The 21,548-nt window shown below is 36.3% G+C and overlaps 2 protein-coding genes across 4 annotated transcripts; one reads left to right on the top strand and one right to left on the bottom strand.

Annotated features, from left to right (window-relative positions):
- Nucleotides 1-2,670: 2,670 nt before the first annotated feature.
- On the bottom strand, nucleotides 2,671-5,904 carry LOC107684981 (BRI3-binding protein-like). Its single transcript, XM_016481382.1, has 3 exons — nucleotides 5,584-5,904; nucleotides 4,472-4,574; nucleotides 2,671-4,281 (listed from the first exon to the last, which is right to left on the bottom strand). The coding sequence occupies exons 1-3, from the start codon at nucleotides 5,761-5,763 to the stop codon at nucleotides 3,860-3,862; spliced, it is 705 nt and encodes a 234-aa protein (XP_016336868.1). The 5' UTR covers nucleotides 5,764-5,904; the 3' UTR covers nucleotides 2,671-3,859.
- A 4,026-nt stretch (nucleotides 5,905-9,930) lies between these two features.
- On the top strand, nucleotides 9,931-20,509 carry LOC107684980 (serine/threonine-protein phosphatase PGAM5, mitochondrial). Of its 3 annotated transcripts, XR_001633914.1 has the most exons (7): nucleotides 9,931-10,401; nucleotides 11,217-11,389; nucleotides 11,499-11,624; nucleotides 16,346-16,434; nucleotides 16,761-16,894; nucleotides 18,481-19,022; nucleotides 20,117-20,509. XR_001633914.1 is itself a non-coding variant. In XM_016481379.1 (6 exons), the coding sequence occupies exons 1-6, from the start codon at nucleotides 10,205-10,207 to the stop codon at nucleotides 18,629-18,631; spliced, it is 870 nt and encodes a 289-aa protein (XP_016336865.1). In that variant the 5' UTR covers nucleotides 9,931-10,204; the 3' UTR covers nucleotides 18,632-19,234. The 3 variants fall into 3 exon arrangements, 2 of the variants coding, with proteins under 2 accessions (XP_016336865.1, XP_016336867.1); XM_016481379.1 differs by lacking the exon at nucleotides 20,117-20,509 and having other exon boundaries at nucleotides 18,481-19,234; XM_016481381.1 differs by lacking the exon at nucleotides 20,117-20,509 and having other exon boundaries at nucleotides 16,764-16,894; nucleotides 18,481-19,234.
- Nucleotides 20,510-21,548: the final 1,039 nt, after the last annotated feature.

Raw genomic sequence — 21,548 nt, forward strand, 5'->3', positions numbered from 1 at the left:
TGTGCATTTTACTGTGGACTGACTGTTTTGAAACTTATATGGTAGTTAAATAGCCCCTAGACCTCAGTTATCGTGACGAAAGCCAGGAAATTTCAGTTTTGACAATATGGGACCTTTAATGTTTTATTTACATCGAATTTGCACTGTGAAGAAGAGCGCGCACATTCAACAACAACTAATCTAAGCATCTCCGATTGGCCGTCGCATTCCTAAACTAAACAGAAACGTGTGTGATTGGTTATAAGACTCAACGCTGCAACGCTACTCCACTGGTGATGGGGCTTCTTTGGTCTTTGGACTGCAGCAGAGGAGGTTCAGAGCTGCAAGCCGGATGCTGTCATCCAAAGAGGAGAGGGCAAAATAGTGCGTGTGTGTGTGCATCTGTGTCATAGGGTGGATGTGGCATTTGAACATGGGGAGAAACAGTCAGTTAAATTAATCACGCTTCTTCTCACCAAACTGGAGCACCATTATCTCACTGCCAGGAATGACATGCTGCTTGCAGCTCTTATTCATGGTATAAAACTGAGCTGAGTTTATAGATCTTGCTACAGTTGTTTACCACTAAGTGGAGGTTTCACTACTAATATATCTGAAAATATGCTGAAATAATCCACAAATGGAGAGTGTTTTATTACTTCAGGTGCTCTGCAGAGGGGCTTGCTGGAGGTGCCAGGGGTCCTAGTGGAGTCGATAAAAAGCAATCTGATGCAGTGAGAGCGAATGAAAATGTAATTCCGTGAATAGACTGTTTACATTAATTTTCACATTTTATTTTAATCGCGACAGCCATTATTGATTGTCGTAATCAATTTTTGCCCCTTTATCTTCCATTTGTGGGGCATTTTTGCCACAAGCACCCGTTATTTTCCATGTGAGCAAATATAAACTATAATACTATTAATGTGAGTCAGGTTGAGCTCTCAATATATCTATATTAAAAAAAAAATTAATTCAAGACCTGTTGGTCAAATTGTATGTTACGTTTATTAAATCATTTTTGGACCACCATTCCATCTTAGAGAAAATCACTGAACAAGTTTCATAAAGACAACAATATGTTACAGACAGCGCAAACAATACCACAGCAAGCAACATCGCAGGTGAACACTCCTGATGAAAATTACACAGTACAAAGCAACCCTGATATAGAAATCTAGGCATTCACTACGCAAAAATACCAGTTAAGGTCTAGACTTCACAAAGATTCAGTGCTATCTAATACAAAACAATGATGCAAAATCCTCAACACAATAATTGGCACTGGTGCAGTCAACTGGGATCTATGAGACAATGTGAGAGTGAACTGTCTTTGCAGTTAAATCAGTACAACTCCCTTATGTATAATGTAACAGACATGAATAAAATGCATAATATTCCACAAATAAATTAAGGACTCGACGTGTTACTGCAACTTACAAGAATGAAATTAACTGCTAAACAGTGCGGGTAGGAAAACACCTGTCATACATATTTCTATACAAGCAAACTCAGCACATTCACTCCGCATGGAGTACACTTGAAATCACAGCTAATGATAAAACGGTCATAAGATCCAGAGCATTTTCCATGGTAGGTATATTACTGTGGCTTCTCATTCATTACAGATATGTAAGTACACAAGACAATTTTAAATACAGGAGTGTTTGCTGAGATATGTATATGTATAATTATTATTAGTTGTCTCCAGTACTTGTACAATAATGCTGGTACATTGCAAGTACACAAGAGTTTGCTATTTGGAGATTCCTCAAGGCTGGTGCTTATATGATTTCCTTCACACATTCATACAGTAAAAAATGGGCCTTCTTGATATTAGTGCTTTCCAGTAGGCTTGAGTTACAGTACGTCACAGCATTGAACTGTGATTGGTGGAAGGGTGAGGGACAGTTTCTGGACTAAAATCAGAGAAGTGCAGGAAGAGTGGTCAATATTTTTGGCTCCTTGAAGAGAAAGACTGTAAATTTTGAACATGTATCTGCTAAAAGTGAATTTCATCAATGTCTAAAAACAGTATAGAATGGCGTCGACACTGACACGAAGACTAAACGCCACAAAACTCTCACTTTGAATGAATGACGTCTTTAAAATAACTGGCTGGAGACAAACATAAAATTAAAAAAATGATAATTTAGTAGCAGAAATCACCAAAAATAAAACAAATACAAATGCATAAACACTGATTTCACAGTAAACACAACCTTTTACAATATGACGCACAACAAAAATGTTCCCAGTATAAAAAAAAACCCTACTTCCAATGTACACTACTGTTCAAAAGTACGTGGCCCGTAAACATTTTTTCATTTTAAAACAACTGTTTTCTATTTTATTAAAATGTAATTTATCCATGTGATGGCTGAGTGTCACATGATCCTTCAGAAATCATTCATATATTGTTTTGTGCTCAAAAAAACATTTCTTATTATAATCAAAGTTGAAAACAGTTGTGCTGCTTAATATTTTTGTGAAAACCATGATACATTTTTTCAGGATTCTTTAATGAACTGCAAGCTTAAAAGAACTTAAAATTCTGAAAAATTTTATACATATTGGCTGAATAACAATATTAATGTCATTTTAAAAAATCTTACTGACTCTAAACTTTTCAACAGTAGTGTTAAATACAGCAGTACTAACCATGTAAAAAAAACAAAATAATAATGGCATTTTATGGACTGAAAATATACTTGAACACTGACCATTCATAATATTTCTCTTAAAATGTAAATACATATATACAAATTTTAAATTACAGTATTTTTTAAATCTATGAAGCAGGGAATAAATGTTCGAAATATATTTTTAAACACATGCAAATTAGCTTTGGCTACAACGGTTTAGCAAGGTTGCAAAAACATGACGAATTGAAAACCAAAAAGTGGAATGAAAGTTAAAACTGCAAAAAGAATAAGTAGTAGAGTGAATAAGAACAAACAGGTTAGATTAGTTATCAGGCATTTCAAATAGACAAAATACCGCTGTGGATCAAACCATAGAGGCCACTTTCTTAAAACGATTTCACTAAGCAGCACTTAATAGGTAGTGGGATTAAAACAATATTTAATCAATCCCTTTCTAGATGTGTATTAAAATGGTACATATAATTAATACAATGATCTCATGCTGAGAACAAAGTGCATGACCAGGTAGTACCCTGAATGTACTTATCTGAAGCACATGAGAACATCTCTCTCTTGGCTCAAGTTAAACAGAGATACTGGAATACATTGCAGCACTGTTATTTTGCTGCCAGGAACACTGGTCTGATATCCTCACGCTTCTGATGACTAGCTGCTTTCTGAAAGCGATTTCCACATACATCTCTATCCCTGATCGGTCCTGAACCCAGAGTGACCTCTGGTGACCTCAAGAAGAGACAAGGGAGAGATGAAAAAAACAAAAATGCAGTGATACTGACTATTCTTCACACTTAAAGAGTGTTTCTGAATCAACTCTCAATTGCATTGCCTTCATGATTGATAAATAACACACACTTACAGAAACTGCCCTAACAAAGCTTATGAAAAAGGGCTTAACTCTGCACAATGGACTAACACACTCAACTCAAGGCTTGCAGACACACACAAACCCACAGTATACAAAAAAGTCCTGATATTTACTCAAAAATGGTGCGGCTACAGTAGAAGTGGACACTAATAATACATTCCACAACAATAGGGTGCATCTAATAGACTCTTTTCAGCATATCAGCTGGGGAATTTATGTCACATACAATTCTTGCCTGACTAAAATTGGAACATCCTGAGAAAAAGAAACCAAAAACAAAACAATTTTTTCTTCTCATCCCATCTCACAAACCCCAGCTCTGACCCTCAGCCTGGGGCTGAAAATCATTTCATTGGTCACTGGAGCGCTCTAGGTTTTCAATCACTCGGCTCAAGCGGATGTTAAGGAGGCGGATCTGGGTATCGAGGTGGTCGATCTTCTCCTCCAGAGTTCCAGGTCCACCCCCTTTCCGCCAGTATGCTCCCACCGGTCCCGTCATGAAGTACACGGCCATGATGAAGCACAGCGGCAGCACCGCTTTCTCCGGGTCGCCCTCGAATTTCTGCAGAATGTACAGGCAGGAGAGGGCAAAAAGGGCCACGCGGGCCAGCCAGAAGAAACGGCCAAACACTGCGTGGAGGATGTAAAAGAAACCGCTCAGGAACAAGGACAGGAACCAGTAAGCCACCAGCAAGGCTGCCACCAGGAGGAGTGCGCGAGCAGGAGAACTGGACACAGACGATGGGCTGAAGTAGTGCGTCAGGTTAGAGGCTGAGGAGAGAGAGAGAGAAAGAGGGGGAAAAATAAAACAGAGACAGACAGAAATAGAAGCAAAGAGAGGGAAGGGAGACATATGAAGGAGGTTTTAAGGACATGGTTTTTTGCATCACACACAAACAGTGAAGATGTGCTATTTCAGTCACTGACATACATAACTGCAGCATTTCTGAGCCAGACTTACAGTCGATGCCCATTACATCGAGCAGATCCACCCACAGTTTCCACAAGGTGTCCAATAATGAATCGACTCCATGAACAAACTTCTCTGTAGTTTTTGAGAAGAACTGCAAAACATTGACAAAGGTTTTTTAATAAATTACGACTGGAAAAAAGTTATATATAGTGTGAATATTATACAACACGCAAAGGTCACAGAAGAAAATCACCCGACTATCTATAAGTTATCTAAATTAAATTAAATATAAATTAGAACAGATTTAGATTCAGCTAATTTTATTTTAGATTACACTGCATTGTGACATTATTTTCATGACAATTAAGCATATCCCTTTTCACATTAGTATGTGTGGCATTTTATTTATTAGTTATTTTTGTAGTTATTATTTTCAAGTGATGATTCATTTAAAGTGATCTTTAAATCTATTGCATTAAAAATATTATTATAACACAAGGTTAACAACAACAACAAGTGTTAGTGTGTCTGTAGTTGTTTTTAATTGTGCTTTATAAATAAATTGAGACTTGAGACAGTGTTAGTAATAATAACAATAATAATAATTTGCTTTACAGTAATAATAATGAGATCTTTTCCATTATGGCAAACATAGGCGAAATAAATATGCTTATTTTCTCATAACATATAGCCTATAACAGTACAGTACAAAAGCCCATTAATGTACATTCAAATATTTAGCTAAATTAATTAAAATAGCACACACCCATATATTATATATAACAAGTAAATAAATTATGAAAAATTAATAGTTACAAATGATTTTGAGGGCATTTAATGTGCATAATTAATAGACTAATAATTTATGAAATTGTTAAAATCATATTTTAATTATACAATATAAATCACGTATTTACTGAAGTTATTATTATAAAGCGTTACCGATAAAAGTCCGAAATAGTGGCAGCACTACACAGCACTAGTGACCGAAATAAACAGAAAGATGCCCATCTACAGCACGCTCTCTAGGTAGGCAGCACACTAGATTTTGAAACACAGCCATTGACAGCTGGTGATCTCTTCGGGCCTTTAACTAGAGCACCTGCAAACACAACTACATTTTTAAACTGCATGAAAATATCGCACGATCTTATATGGACCTTGTACAGAGCCCTGATGTTCTCCTCTCCGAAGATATTGCCGAGGGTTTGGTAGAAGCCACTGGCCGCCCTCCTGAAGCTGTTCTGGCTGCTCGAGTCTTTCCTGCTTCGCGCCGCCTCAGTCAGGAGGACCAAGGCCAAAAACACGCTCAAAACCACGGCCAATTTCGCTCCCTTCATCCTCGTAGGCGACCTGACAACCGGTGATGTGCAATGAAGAAAAATCGAATAGAGCTTATAATACACTGAATAAAGAGGTGTGATGTGCCGGAAGGAGATGCAGGAAGAAGCTGCGCGCGACTAAAGAGCGAACTGCAACAGTGAACGGTACCGGAAGTCTGAAAATATTTTAAAATAAAAGTTCTTAAAATTGGCCTAATTATAGTTTTGCAACCATGGTTTAAAATGTAAAACACTGTTTTTGGCTAAGGCTAAAGATGAATTAAAAGCTTCGTAAAGCAAGGAATGCAGAGAAGGATACTGTTTCTCAAAAATAAATAAATACAATGGATAAATTACATAAAAAATAACTTTTAGGTTCCACAATATTACTGTTTTTACAGTATTTTTGATCAAATAACTGCAGCTTTGGTAGCATAGCATTAGACATTAGAAAATATTACCAACCCCACACGTTTGAAGGGTAGTTCATTTTAATATTACAAATACTATTATTAGAAATCGTTTATTTATGCAAAAAAATGTGATAAGCTATTCAATAACTAAAATAACATCATGATTATTTAAAGATGTGTATGGTTTATTAACAAAATAATACATATCTTAAAATTCTGTGGTGATTTGCTCACCCTAATTGTTCCAAACCAGGATGACCTTGTTTCCCAGCATCCCTTTTCATGAGCAATGCAAGAAAGTAAGTCATACAGGTTTGACATTAAGGTGAGTAAATGACAGAATTAACATTTTTCTGTGAACTATTCGTCTATGAAGGCTGATTACAAAGATGTGGTTTACATGCATATTCTACTTTTTTTTTTTTTGTTTATAAACAGGCACTTAAGTGTTTCTGCCCTCAGTTGGGTTTGAAGTATTTCAGTATGTTGTTACACTGGCTGCCTTTAGCTGCACTCTTCTTATCTTTGGTATTGGAGGTTTTATGTGAGTGTTTGGATGGGATTTTTAGGACCGGCTTCTGTTGTCTCCACTCAGTCAGTAACTCTCTTTGCACGTCAGCAGGAAGTTGTGAGAATACATAAGGGTCCACACTGGCAGGGACATCTGATTGAGGTGCCTGAGTGGCGGGTGGGATATCAAGACTTTCTGTGGCTTTGACGAGTCCAGAGTTTAATTCCATGGTGGACTGAGCGGATGACAGTCTTGCTGAGTTCATGGTTATGAGATGCAGGTTTTCTGTTATAATTCAGTGCTGACTCGCAGGGTTCTGTTGTTGGTTGTTTAAAAGCCAACGTGGAATGATCTGCTGGGTCAACATCCTCAGAAGATGCGTCAGCGTAATTGAGCTGTGCAGAGTCTTCATTTTGTAAACTGGAAATCAGCTCCATCTGAATGTGTTCAGGAAGGAGTTGGAATACTTCTGGATTGACGCCTCGCGGCAGCTTGGAACACACTGTTTTCTCAGGAACGTTGCTCGCAAAAGACTCTTGTGAGTGCTCTAAAACAGGCTGCCTGGGAGATTTGGTGTTGATTAAGGGTGGCTGTGTTTGTAATTCTTGGGTTGGAGATATCAATGTGTTTTTATGCAGTTCCATGTTTTATCTTGACAAGGCAAAACAAATTTGTGCTGTTTTCAAGTTACTGCTGCCTTAAATTAGCATATAAAAAGCTAAATGCATGGTTTTCAGTTAGCAAGAACTCGTTTGTACCTGAGGTATTCATTAATAAATACATAAAATAAATATATAAACTACTGTCCAAAGGTTTGGGGCAAGTATGTTTTGGGTTTTTTTTGTAAAGAAAATACTTTTATTCAGCAAATATGTATTAAATTGATCAAAAGTGTCAGTAATGTAAAATGTAAAAAATATATATATTTTAAATAAACATTGTTAATAATAAGAACTGTTTCGTAAGCACCAAATCAGAATAATTCCTGAAATATCATGTGACACTGAAGACTGGAGTAATGGCTGCTGAAATTTCAGCTTTGACATTACATAAATAAATTGCACTTTAAAATGTTTTAAAATAAAAACTGTTATTTCAAAATGTAAATGTTTTATTTATTAATTTTTTTTTTACTGTATTTTTAATTAAATAAATCAAGCTTTTTTCAGCAAGGATGCATTAAATTGATCAAAAAAGACATTTATAATGTAAAGACAGTTATAATGTTACAAAAATTATATTTTTTATCTTTCTACTCATCATGGTTTCCACAAAAATATTAAGCTGCACAAATGTTTTTAACATTGATAATAATGAGAAATGATTATTCAGTAATGGCTGCTGAGAATTCAGCTTTAATAATACAATAAACTACATTGTAACATGTATTTAAATAGAAAACAGTTATTTTAAATTGCAATAATATTTCACAATATTTCAATTTTAACTGTATTCCTGATCAAATAAATGCACACTTGGTGAGCATAAGAAATATCTTTCAAAATCATTGAACATCTAATAGCTCCCAAACTTTTACTTTTACAAACAGCATCTAAGAAGTCCATAAACAGCATCTTAGAGAACAATTTTTCTTAAATATTCAGCTTTACTTTCAGAGCTAGCTAAAAATTGAAGTAGCTAAACTGAAGCACCAATGTTTCTTCATTTTATTGTTACTTTTACTTCGGAGCTTTTTTCTCCCTCCAGCTTGCTCTTGACACTGGCATTATGGTATTGCAAGTATTGCTGGCTCTTGTTTGATAACCTGATTCACAGTTAATCCAAACCGTGAACTTTGGATTGTACTCCTGAATAGATATCAGACAAACTCATTAATTGGTATTTAACTTAACAGTTATGTTCAAAAGTTTAGGGTCTGTTTTTGAAAAAAAAAAAAAGTCTCCTATGCTCATCAAGGCTGCCTTTATAAAGTGAAAGCAGTAATATGAAACAGTTACAATTTAAAATAACGGGTTTATTCAATTTTAATGTATTTCGAGACAAAACTGAAGTTTCAGCATCATTACTCCAGTCTTCAGTGTCACATGATCCTTCAGAAATCATTCTGATATGCTGATTTGCAGCTCAGGAAACATTTAAAATTATTAGCAATGTTGAAAACAGTTGTGCTGCTTAATATGTTTGTGGAAATCATGATACATTTTTTCAAACATGACTGTAGAACTTGCATTAAAGTGTTTTAGCGTGTATTGTCTCGGAAACTGCATCAGGACATACTGTATTTGTTGTATATCCTATACTTGGTGAATAAAGTTGTAAAGTGTATATTCTGTGGTGTTTTACCAAGAGGTTTGGTCCGAAGGGCTGGATTTCGGATCATCTCAACTTGTGCATAGAAGCAGTCCAGGTCAAAGTGCAGGATCACTCTCTGACTGGGATACGGATGTAACTCTGTCAGTGGAACTTCCTTCTGAAAAGATAAGATACAAAAGCACAGTTACTGTACATACTGTCTACCTGACAGAGGCTGCTCCAAACCTTGTTGCAGTCTATTCAAATTGCAGCTGTCATGAGACACTGGGCTGTGCATTTACACTAAGCAAACATGAGGACCTTGAAGAAATTCTGTCTATAATAAAAACATATCAAGTTGACACAGTCTCCAGCCTGTCTGACTCTAAACTGCCATCCCAGTCATTGTCTCCCTCCTCGTCCGTGTCCATCTTTACTACAACTCAAGGGACAGATATGTGGATATATGATACGTTCAATCGAAATAAAATACAACTTTTAATTAACAACAGCAAAACATGTCGCCACCATAATCAAAACATAAATCCGCTGCTCATGGGCAGCATTTGCTGCTGACATTTTACTGCCATCTACAGGTCTGGAGCAAAATGGCCTAATATAGAAAAATAAATCATAAAATAAATATGATGTAAATATGTAAAAGTGTAGAATTAATTGCATAAATACAATGAATATTTAAGCATAGATTTAAGCATATTTGAAACTGCTAAAAGTGACACCCACATATAAACACTTTTAGCAGTTTCAAATATGCTTAAATATTCATTGTATTTTATTCAATGTAATTCAGTGTTTTGAAACGAATATTAATACGTTAATTAATACGTATAAAACAACTACGTAATCGAATAAAGCACAATCAATATTTAAGCATATTTGAAAATGTAAAAAAAAATGTAATAACTAATTAGTTTGAAGAAAAAACTGATAACTTGTAAACTGTTACTTTGTATGCTGGGGACTTTTATTTTCAGAAATAACGTGTTTTTTGTTGCTATTTTCACACATTCGTCGTGACCGCTTTTGGACGTTTCTTGAGTCCAAATACATTCTCTTACACATGGCTTAGGAAAAAAACTATTTTTTTTGGTGTGTTTTTTTTAATGGTCATGGCGAGGTACCAGTGACAGCTTTCAAGTCATTTTCAGTTTATGTAAATTAAAATTTGAAAGGAGGAAACGGCGGGACTTCCTCAGTGCGCGTCATAGCGCTGAAGAGCAGCCGTTAACGTTACTTTCCGTTGACTCCTCTCTTTTAAATCATGTCGTTTCGGAGAGCGATCAGTCTTGCGTGCGGCTTCGCCGGCGGATCCGCGGTGCTGGTGTGCGCGGCGGTCGCGGCAGATAAGCACGGCTACTTCGCAGACCGATGCCGGTTAAGAGAGACTCTGGCTGCCGTGCGAGCAGCGCAGACTCCGGCATGGCCCACTGCGAACGGATGGGATTATAATTGGGACAAGTAAGCAATATAGACTTATTTCTGATTGATTACTATTGTATTTGCATAGTATTTTAAGGTATCTCTAAGAATAATATGGTACTACCATCGTACATGTTCAGAAAACCGTTGTGCTGCCATGGCAACATGTCCAAAAATCATTTATGGCGAGTTCGTGTAGCCTGAGGTTTAATGCCTTGATCAGTGGTTATAATGAATGGATCACCCAGTTTTAGGTTTGATCCCAGGTCTTTAACCACTAACTAAGCCGCACCACATTTGGCAGTGATCGAAATGGTGTCTGTGACCTTTTTTATTGATTTATTTTTTGCTCAGGAAGATTTAGTCTTAGACATTAAGACGTTAATTGTTACTAATATAGTTTCTTCTTTCATACTGTGCTTTCTTATAAGCACTTTTGAAAGTGTCTGCCCACTGACAATTTCAGGTTCAGTTATAGACTTGACCCTTGTATAATGTTTAAAATCTGGAACAGTTTATTATGGTGGGATTCGGTATGAATCAGATTCAGTAAAATTCATCAAAAATGATGAAACTATGAAAAAACAAGGTAAAACAGCAAACCTTTAACATATAGTTAATAGTCTTCAAACATTAATAAAACACGTGCATGTGGTTTTTAAAACTGTAGCAGCTGTTTTAAATGTTTTTTGTTGTTCATAAACAGTGAATATTATAAACCATATTGTAGCCATTTTCTTAACTGATAAAAATGTATGCCTTCAATGCAGCGTGTTTCAGTAATTATTTACTGGACTGAGTTCAGTGGGCCTACTTTGTGAATAGCTAGTTTGAACACTTTTTGACGCTTTCAGACGTGACCCCTCATCTCTGGTGAACGGGAAGAGAAAGGAGAGTGCCGGCGACAGTGGAAGTCCAGATGCGGAGAACAGCAAACCCAAAGCCACACGCCACATCTTCCTCATCAGACACTCTCAGTACAACCTCAAGGGGGATGGAGATAAAGAGAAGATACTGACTCCTTTAGGTACTGATCCCTCAGCATATATCAAATGATAGAAGTGCTCAAACTAATCCATTACATGCTACATTATGCCACCAAGTAGATCACATGCTGGTTTCTGTCTTGGCTGCAGGACGTGAACAGGCTGAGTATACAGGACAGAGATTAGCGGCACTCGGACTGAAGTACGACGTTCTCATCCACTCCTCCATGACCAGAGCTACAGAGACAGCCAACATCATCAGCAAATACCTGCCAGGTACAGACTCATTCTGAAGAAAACATCGATACACGTGAGTATCGCGTTATTTTGTTTGGCGATACTGTATCGATTCTCAAAAACGCAATATCGATATTTAAAAAAAAAAATCATACAAGATTCATGGCAGTTGTTTCATTTTGAGTTTATATCCCGACCGCTAGATAGCAGTCGTCTTATCTCTAAAAATGTTATGACATTGTATGTTACAATAGTAAACCTAAACTATGAACCTTTAAAGGGATAGTTCACCCAAAAATGAAAATTTAATGTTTATCTGCTTACCCCCAGGGCATCCAAGATGTAGGTGACTTTGTTTCTTCAGTAGAACACATATGATGATTTTTAACTCCAACCGTTGCAGTCTATCAGTCGTATAATGCACGGCAATGGTAACAAAATCTATGAGAGTAAAAAAAACGGCTCGTGACGACACATTGATGTCCTAAGACACGAAACGATCGGTTTGTGCGAGAAACCGAACAGTATTTATATAATTTGTTACCTCTAATACACCACTATGTCCAACTGTCTTTGAGCGCGCGCAGGCATCCGGTGTGTGAGGTGTGTACGCGCTCTGGCGTAGTTTATGCAAGCGCCGGAAGTGATCTCTCGCGCGTATACGTCACTCATTGTTTACACAGTGCACAGTCATTGTAGGTACGACGGCTAATCAAAATGGTACTTACTTGCGCTTATCCGGATTGTTCAAACCGACTTAAAACCTTATAAGCACTTTTGAAAGTGTCTGCCCACTGACAATTTCAGGTTCAGTTATAGACTTGACCCTTGTATAATGTTTAAAATCTGGAACAGTTTATTATGGTGGGATTCGGTATGAATCAGATTCAGTAAAATTCATCAAAAATGATGAAACTATGAAAAAACAAGGTAAAACAGCAAACCTTTAACATATAGTTAATAGTCTTCAAACATTAATAAAACACGTGCATGTGGTTTTTAAAACTGTAGCAGCTGTTTTAAATGTTTTTTGTTGTTGTTCATAAACAGTGAATATTATAAACCATATTGTAGCCATTTTCTTAACTGATAAAAATGTATGCCTTCAATGCAGCGTGTTTCAGTAATTATTTACTGGACTGAGTTCAGTGGGCCTACTTTGTGAATAGCTAGTTTGAACACTTTTTGACGCTTTCAGACGTGACCCCTCATCTCTGGTGAACGGGAAGAGAAAGGAGAGTGCCGGCGACAGTGGAAGTCCAGATGCGGAGAACAGCAAACCCAAAGCCACACGCCACATCTTCCTCATCAGACACTCTCAGTACAACCTCAAGGGGGATGGAGATAAAGAGAAGATACTGACTCCTTTAGGTACTGATCCCTCAGCATATATCAAATGATAGAAGTGCTCAAACTAATCCATTACATGCTACATTATGCCACCAAGTAGATCACATGCTGGTTTCTGTCTTGGCTGCAGGACGTGAACAGGCTGAGTATACAGGACAGAGATTAGCGGCACTCGGACTGAAGTACGACGTTCTCATCCACTCCTCCATGACCAGAGCTACAGAGACAGCCAACATCATCAGCAAATACCTGCCAGGTACAGACTCATTCTGAAGAAAACATCGATACACGTGAGTATCGCGTTATTTTGTTTGGCGATACTGTATCGATTCTCAAAAACGCAATATCGATATTTAAAAAAAAAAATCATACAAGATTCATGGCAGTTGTTTTGAGTTTATATCCCGACCGCTAGATAGCAGTCGTCTTATCTCTAAAAATGTTATGACATTGTATGTTACAATAGTAAACCTAAACTATGAACCTTTAAAGGGATAGTTCACCCAAAAATGAAAATTTAATGTTTATCTGCTTACCCCCAGGGCATTCAAGATGTAGGTGACTTTGTTTCTTCAGTAGAACACATATGATGATTTTTAACTCCAACCGTTGCAGTCTATCAGTCGTATAATGCACGGCAATGGTAACAAAATCTATGAGAGTAAAAAAAACGGCTCGTGACGACACATTGATGTCCTAAGACGTAAACTACGCCAGAGCGCGTACACACCTCGCGCATCGAATGCCGTGCGCGCGCTCAAAGACAGTTGGACGTAGTGGTGGATCAGAGGTAAAAAATTATATAAATACTGTTCGGTTTCTGGCACAAACCGATCGTTTCGTGTCTTAGGACATCAATGTGTCGTCACGAGCCGCAGGGTTTAATTTGGATTTGTCTGTGTATGTTTTTTTTACTCTCATAGATTTTGTTACCATTGCCATGCATTATACGACTGATAGACTGCAACGGTTAAAGTTAAAAATCCTCATATGTGTTCTACTGAAGAAACAAAGTCACCTACATCTTGGATGCCCTGGGGGTAAGCAGATAAACATCACATTTTCATTTTTGGGAGAACTATCCCTTTAAGCAAGGTCTAAAAATAAATATGGTCTGATTATAACAGCTTTATACATTTAATTTAACTAAAGAATCCTGCAAGCACTTTACTTTCCCCCCTTGACTCGTACTGCACTAAAAGTGGTTCAATAACGTTGAATGTTACAGGGACTGATTAATGCAAATGCATTTCCCACTGTGTTCTGGTTAAATAATATATTTTTATGTATTATTTATTTAATTTTTGCTAAGGTTTGCAAATGGTGTTCTTAATGACAATTTTCCTAAAAGTATATCCTATTCCTAAAATAAGAAATATCCCAATATATTGCCCTTGCTTACAGTATTGCAATGTATCCCAACATATCGTATCGCACCCTTGTATCGTGATACGTACCGTATCGCCAGATTCTTGCCAATACACAGCCCTAGTGAAGAGTTGATCTAGGATTAAACCTTTCAGCTAAAACTGTTCTATTCTTCTTCACCTAATTTAATTCGGTTATGATTGGATGATCATACAAGTCATAATAGCTTGTAGCAGGCATTTCATTGTGGTGTCTTTTGAAAGAAGACGCATTTGTTGTTAAAGTGTGTGCATTAATAAACTAATTAAAGTAATAAGTTAACTTAACTAATAAAGAAAAAGAGAGATGCTTACAGGGCACGTCACATGTTTAAATATCTCGAATAACTAAACCTTGCTCTTGTCATGAACATAGCCATAGAAGCTGGCATGGTATTGAAAAAAAACAAAAACAGAAAAGAAAAAAAAAACACAAAAGAAGTTTAGCAAAATCTCTTGGGTGTTTTGTCCTCCTTACAGTCAAAGTAAAAGTGGATGGATAATGTCAGGCTCTAAAAATGACCCCCCTCCAAAAAAAAAAAAGCATATCCATATGACTTGTGTGCTGTATTCTGAGACTTGTATGATAGCTTTGTGTGTTTAGGGGCGGCGATATCACCAAAAATGTATATTGCAATAAGAGTAATTTGATTTTTCAAGATAACTACAGTATATATATCACAATAGTTGTCTTGTTAGAAATAAGGTGATTACAATGGCAGCATTTTAGATGACATGAAAATTTCACAATTCCTGATTATTTCAATACTACAGCAAAAACTGATATTTTAGATATTATATGAATACTCCCCAAGACTGACATTTTGACAGCTAAAAGCTTGTTAAAGCAAAAAAACAAACAAACAGGAATTCAGTACTTGCTTGCTGTGACAGGCAGCTTTCTGTAGGCGCACTTTAGATGTAAACATCTGTCAGAACACCGTGCAAATACTGAATTGAGTTCCCCTTCACATCTTATTGCGCTTGAGCAGTTTAAAATAGAACATTTTCAGGGCTTGAATTTTGGTGCAGGATTGTGGGTATTGCGCCTATTTCTACTCATTCCCGCAGTTTCCACGCTTGTAACACGGAAATTCCCACAAATATTTTTCGGAAGAAAGAAGTTCGGGAATGATGATGGAATGTATCATTTGCACGTGCTTTTTAGTCTGTGTAAGATGACGCCAAAGAGAACTCAATTCAGTACTCGCGACTTCAGAATTAAGTTATGTGTTGAGCCTTATTGCGCGTAAATACAAAATTTACCAAATACATACAAAATTGTCAAAATGATGAGTATTTACGTAAACAGCCGATTTATACTAAACATGGTCGGTATAGGCTATTAAGTTAATGTAAATGTGTAACAGTATATGTTAGATCCGCGCATGAGGTCTTAAAGAGACCGCAACCTAAATAAACCCGCTACTGTCTGCCATTCATGTTTATTTGGACACAGAAGACTAATCAGTGTTATTTTAAAGTTGAATAGATTATTCAGTTTCTGTGGTATTTCTGTACCTGAATATTACTGTTATACCTGCCTGAAAAACGTAAAGCACATTAATTTCAGTTGTATCTTATTGTATTTATTTGTCATTGCTTGTCATTTATCTATTCTTATTTTACTACTGACTGTTTACTTGTCTTTTTTAGTTAAAATAAATTCAGAGTTTAAAATCAAAGTACTTTTTAAGTATCTTCCTCATAATATAAATATGAATCAACAATGTTATGAAACACAATTACACTGCGTGACAAAACATTTTTAGATTAGATGATAGTAGTTTAAAAATAGGTCTAAAAAATCCCCCAGCTCCCCCCTCAAATTAAAAAAATCCCCCCATTAGAGTCACCTGAAGGGGGAATTCCCCCATTTTCCAAAACGAAATTCAGGCCCTGATTTTAACTGTAAGGCTTAAAAAAAGCATGAGAAGGATAAATATGTAAAGTGTTGCCATAGTGGAGATTCTGAATTGTTCTTTTCTTCATGTTGTGCTATAGTTGCGGAGCTTGTGAGCTGTGATTTACTGCGAGAGGGTGCGCCCATAGAGCCCGTCCCACCTGTCACGCACTGGAAACCTGAGGCAGTGGTCAGTGCAAAGTCTTACTTAGCCAGTCTGAAGGCCCTGTCTGTTAGTCCCCACGTTTGATTGTCTTTGTGTGTCTTGTTTCTGCTGATGACTCAAGTCATAACAGAACAAACTGCTAAGGTTACTGCTGGCGTACAAAACCCACAATCAAACCATTCCAAATCTCTTCAACAAACATCAGTGTTCTTGTTTTCCCGCTGGTCATCCTAAAGCTTGATGTCTGACATGTATTTTGGAGAATGTTGGGTTTGGTTTTGTCGTGGGTGCGCTGCGGAGTCCTTCCTCTCCTCACGTGGATGGTTGTGAAACTCTTGTGCTGGTTTCAGCAGTACCATGAGGACGGCGCACGGATCGAGGCAGCGTTCCGCCGCTACATCCACCGAGCGGACCCTAAGCAGAAGGAAGACAGCTACGAGATCATCGTCTGTCATGCTAATGTCATCCGCTATTTTGTGTGCAGGTTTGTGTTCACTTGCTACTCAGTGCAGTCTTTTTATCTTCCTTTTTGTGCTCTTTGAAGCTTTCATAAAAAAAAATAAATAAAAAAAAACATTTTATAAAAACCACAGCAGTCTGTCCATGGAGAATGAATGTAATCGTAAGTATGCTCTGATCACTTTGTATTGTTATGTGTGTGTGGTTGCAAAAGTTTCATAGAAGCCCATTTCAGCCACATAAGAAAAAATAATTATGCTTTGGTAGTTCATAATTATGACAAAATTGAAATTATGAGATGCTCATGTAACTTATGAGATAAGGTCATAATTCTGACAAAAATGTGACTTTTTGTCTCATAATTATGGTTTACTCGAGCATAATGTTCTTATGTGGTAGAAATGAGCTTCCATATTAAAGATATGGAATTCATGAAAAACTGTTTGCAACCTTTTATCAGTAGTTCTTGCGAAGTCAAACATCCCTATTACTGTTGCTCATACCTCTAAAGCAAGAGTTAAAGGGATAGTTCACCCAAAAATGAAAATTCTGTCATTAATTACTCAGCCTCACGTCGTTCCAAACCTGTAAGACCTTCGTTCATCTTCGTAACACAAATGAAGATATTTTTGATGGAATCTGAGAGCTCTGTTCTAGGGTACCAAAATGGCAGAAGATGGTAACTCGGGGAGAAGAATTGTTGAAAAATTACGTTATTATTGTTTTCTGTGCGCACAAAAGTATTCTCGTAGCTTCGTAAAATTACGGTTGAACCCCTGATGTCACATGGACTATTTTACCGAAGTCCTTGCTACGTTTCTGTGCCTTGATCGTGGTAGTATTAACACAAATGAAGATATTTTTGATGGAATCTGAGAGCTCTGTTCTGGGGTACCAAAATGGCAGAAGATGGTAACTCGGGGAGAAGAATTGTTGAAAAATTACGTTATTATTGTTTTCTTTGCGCACAAAAGTATTCTCGTAGCTTCGTAAAATTACGGTTGAACCCCTGATGTCACATGGACTATTTTACCGAAGTCCTTGCTACGTTTCTGTGCCTTGATCGTGGTAGTATCCTTGCTGTCTATGGAGGCTCAGAGAGCTCTCAGATTCCATCAAAAACATCTTCATTTGTGTTCCTAAGATGAACGAAGGTCTTACGGGTTTGGAACGAAATGAGGCTGAGTAATTAATGACAGAATTTTCATTTTTGGGTGAACGATCCCTTTAAGCTTTATAGAATGGAAAAAAAAATATTTGCATTAAATTTCACTCATTTTTATTTATTAAAATAATTATTTTTTATGAAACTTTATTAATTATATTATTTTTTAGTTTATTAGTTACATTGTGGTTATGACTAATTTTCTCAATTCTTGTGCTAGTTTCTTGAAAAACCACAACAAATTCCTCTTGTATTTGCGCTCACTTGGCGAATAAAGCTAATTCTGATTCTGAATTTGTGTAAATTTTGAATATTTCAGCCAACCGCAAACTCATGTTGTGTAATCTGTTTGTTCACATGACTCATCAGGAACATGCTGAGGGAACTGTTCCGTTCTTTCTAAGAAAATGTCAAAAGCATGACTGTAATGGAAATGTTTGTTCCAGGGCTCTGCAGTTTCCTGCAGAGGGCTGGCTGAGGATGGGCCTGAACAACGGCAGCATCACCTGGCTGACGATTCGGCCCAGTGGCCGAGTGGCTCTCAGAGCGCTGGGAGACTCGGGCTTCATGCCTCCAGATAAACTCACCCGGACATGACGTTCTCAAGCTAGACCAGCATGCCTCAAAACAGCCTAGAACCGAAGGATCATTGAGATGGACAGATGTTAGAGTTGCAAAGGATCAAAAAAAAAATCCTTAAATGTTCTCCTGAACTTTTTTTTTTTTTTATGCTGTTTCAGAGTCGCAGTATTCCAGAATACGGAATGTGATTTCATATTCATCATAATAAAAATCTTGCATAGCTGCAATTTAGGAGAAGATTGCTGTGAAAATTTCATTTGCAACTCTAGCATCTGTTGCTGTGTTGATCAGTGACTCCACAAGTGTCTTGTGTGTATTGATTTTGTATTTTTTAAAACAAGCAAGTTAAGAATTATTGATGTTTCTTCAATTAGACACTCCTGTGCCATGCTTTGTCAGATCTAAGGTGGAATTAACCAGCAAGTGTACTTTTTTTATGTTTACGACGAGGTGTCTTTTTCCAGTAGCATTATGTAAACTCTGGAGGCCTTGAGGCAGTTGGTGTGTATTTGCACTGTTTACTTGGAATCGTTTATGATTGTTTTAGAGGCAAGGTTTGAGTTTGCTAAAATGTGAGAATCTTGCCGTTGAAAGTTTGAGGATGATTCTGTAGAATTGTTTGTATGTTGTCAATTACACTCCTGTGCCATGCTTTGTCTGATCTAAGGTGGAATTAACCAGCAAGTGTACTTTTTTTATGTTTATGACGAGGTGTCTTTTTCCAGTAGCATTATGTAAACTCTGGAGGCCTTGAGGCAGTTGGTATGTATTTGCACTGTTTACTTGGAATCGTTTATGATTGTTTTAGAGGCAAGGTTTGAGTTTGCTAAAATGTGAGAATCTTGCCGTTGAAAGTTTGAGGATGATTCTGTAGAATTGTTTGTATGTTGTTGTTTATGGCAGTAAAAAAATAAATTCATTGAGTTGTTTACTAGTGTCATTTATTGTTTGATTCAGGTAATGGATTTAAAAAAATGTCCAGGTCGTATTTTACCTGAAGAAGAAGAAAAATAATGATAATAATAATTAGGACATTAAGCCTATTTTAGGTCCTTGAGTAATTTTAGCATTGTGACTTGCATTTTTGTTTGACTGTAACACAGTAAACAAATATTTATGTAAATAAAAAGTAATCCTAATTGGACACTTTTTTTTCTTTATGCAGAATCTACCTTTTTTATTCTGGTGAAAAATGTTTTTATAATGTTTACTTAGATACACTATTGTTTGGAAGTGTGGGGTGAGTAAGATTATTTTAAAGACATTTATAAAATACATATATTCATTGATCAAAAGTGACAGTAAAGACTATTTATATTTCAAATAAATATATTTCTTTTGAACCTTCTGTTTTAAATAATTCTGAAAAAAAAAAAAAAAGTCCAGATTTTTCAGAGAAAATATTCAACAGCACATCTGTTTTCATCATAGATAAATATTTCTTGAGCAGCAAATCAGCATATTAGAATGCTTTCTGAAGGATCATGTGACACTGAAAAGGTGGAATTAACCAGCAAGTGTACTTTTTTTATGTTTACGACGAGGTGTCTTTTTCCAGTAGCATTATGTAAACTCTGGAGGCCTTGAGGCAGTTGGTGTGTATTTGCACTGTTTACTTGGAATCGTTTATGATTGTTTTAGAGGCAAGGTTTGAGTTTGCTAAAATGTGAGAATCTTGCCGTTGAAAGTTTGAGGATGATTCTGTAGAATTGTTTGTATGTTGTTGTTTATGGCAGTAAAAAAATAAATTCATTGAGTTGTTTACTAGTGTCATTTATTGTTTGATTCAGGTAATGGATTTAAAAAAATGTCCAGGTCGTATTTTACCTGAAGAAGAAGAAAAATAATGATAATAATAATTAGGACATTAAGCCTATTTTAGGTCCTTGAGTAATTTTAGCAGTGTGACTTGCATTTTTGTTTGACTGTAACACAGTAAACAAATATTTATGTAAATAAAAAGTAATCCTAATTGGACACTTTTTTTTCTTTATGCAGAATCTACCTTTTTTATTCTGGTGAAAAATGTTTTTATAATGTTTACTTAGATACACTATTGTTTGGAAGTGTGGGGTGAGTAAGATTATTTTAAAGACATTTATAAAATATATATATTCATTGATCAAAAGTGACAGTAAAGACTATTTATATTTCAAATAAATATATTTCTTTTGAACTTTCTGTTTTAAATAATTCTGAAATTTTTTTTTTCCAGATTTTTCAGAGAAAATATTAAACCGCACATCTGTTTTCATCATAGATAAATATTTCTTGAGCGGCAAATCAGCATATTAGAATGCTTTCTGAAGGATCATATGACACTGAAGACTGCATCTTTGTCATCACAGGAATAAAAATAGGAAAAGTTACTTTAAATTGTAAAAATGTTTTACAATATTACTGCTTTACTATTTTTTGATCAAATACATGCAGCCTTTGTGAGCATAAGAGACAGGCTCTAAACATTTGAACAGTCATGCACAAAATAAAAAGACCTTATCGTTTACAAATACAGTAATGGGAGAAATCTGAATGTGTTTTGTACCTCAAAGAAATGTCAATTTGCAACTTTTCATAACGAGATTTTTCTTGTAGAGCCAGAGAAAGTCAGTGAAGTTACAAGACTGCGCACTTTATTTATCGTTCGTCAATAGAACATCAAATACTCTTCTTTAACGTGTACTGTAATAAAATAGGACTAGAAATGCATGCAACGTAAAGGCCAGGACAACAAAAATAATTCAATTCTCAACAAACTGCAACTCATTTACAATTCACCAGTGTTGGCACTACAAAGCATCATTTAACAAAAGAGTAAGGCTGGCATTGATACAACACTAGCAATAACTAAACTGTAAACCTTTTTTCTTCTCTTACAATCGTTTTTAAGAGGTATTCAGACACTGCATATGCCAATGCTACCGTACTGTAT

Source organism: Sinocyclocheilus anshuiensis, unplaced genomic scaffold (genome assembly GCF_001515605.1).
Source record: "Sinocyclocheilus anshuiensis isolate Anshui unplaced genomic scaffold, SAMN03320099.WGS_v1.1 scaffold605, whole genome shotgun sequence".
In the NCBI taxonomy this organism is placed as follows: domain Eukaryota; kingdom Metazoa; phylum Chordata; class Actinopteri; order Cypriniformes; family Cyprinidae; genus Sinocyclocheilus; species Sinocyclocheilus anshuiensis.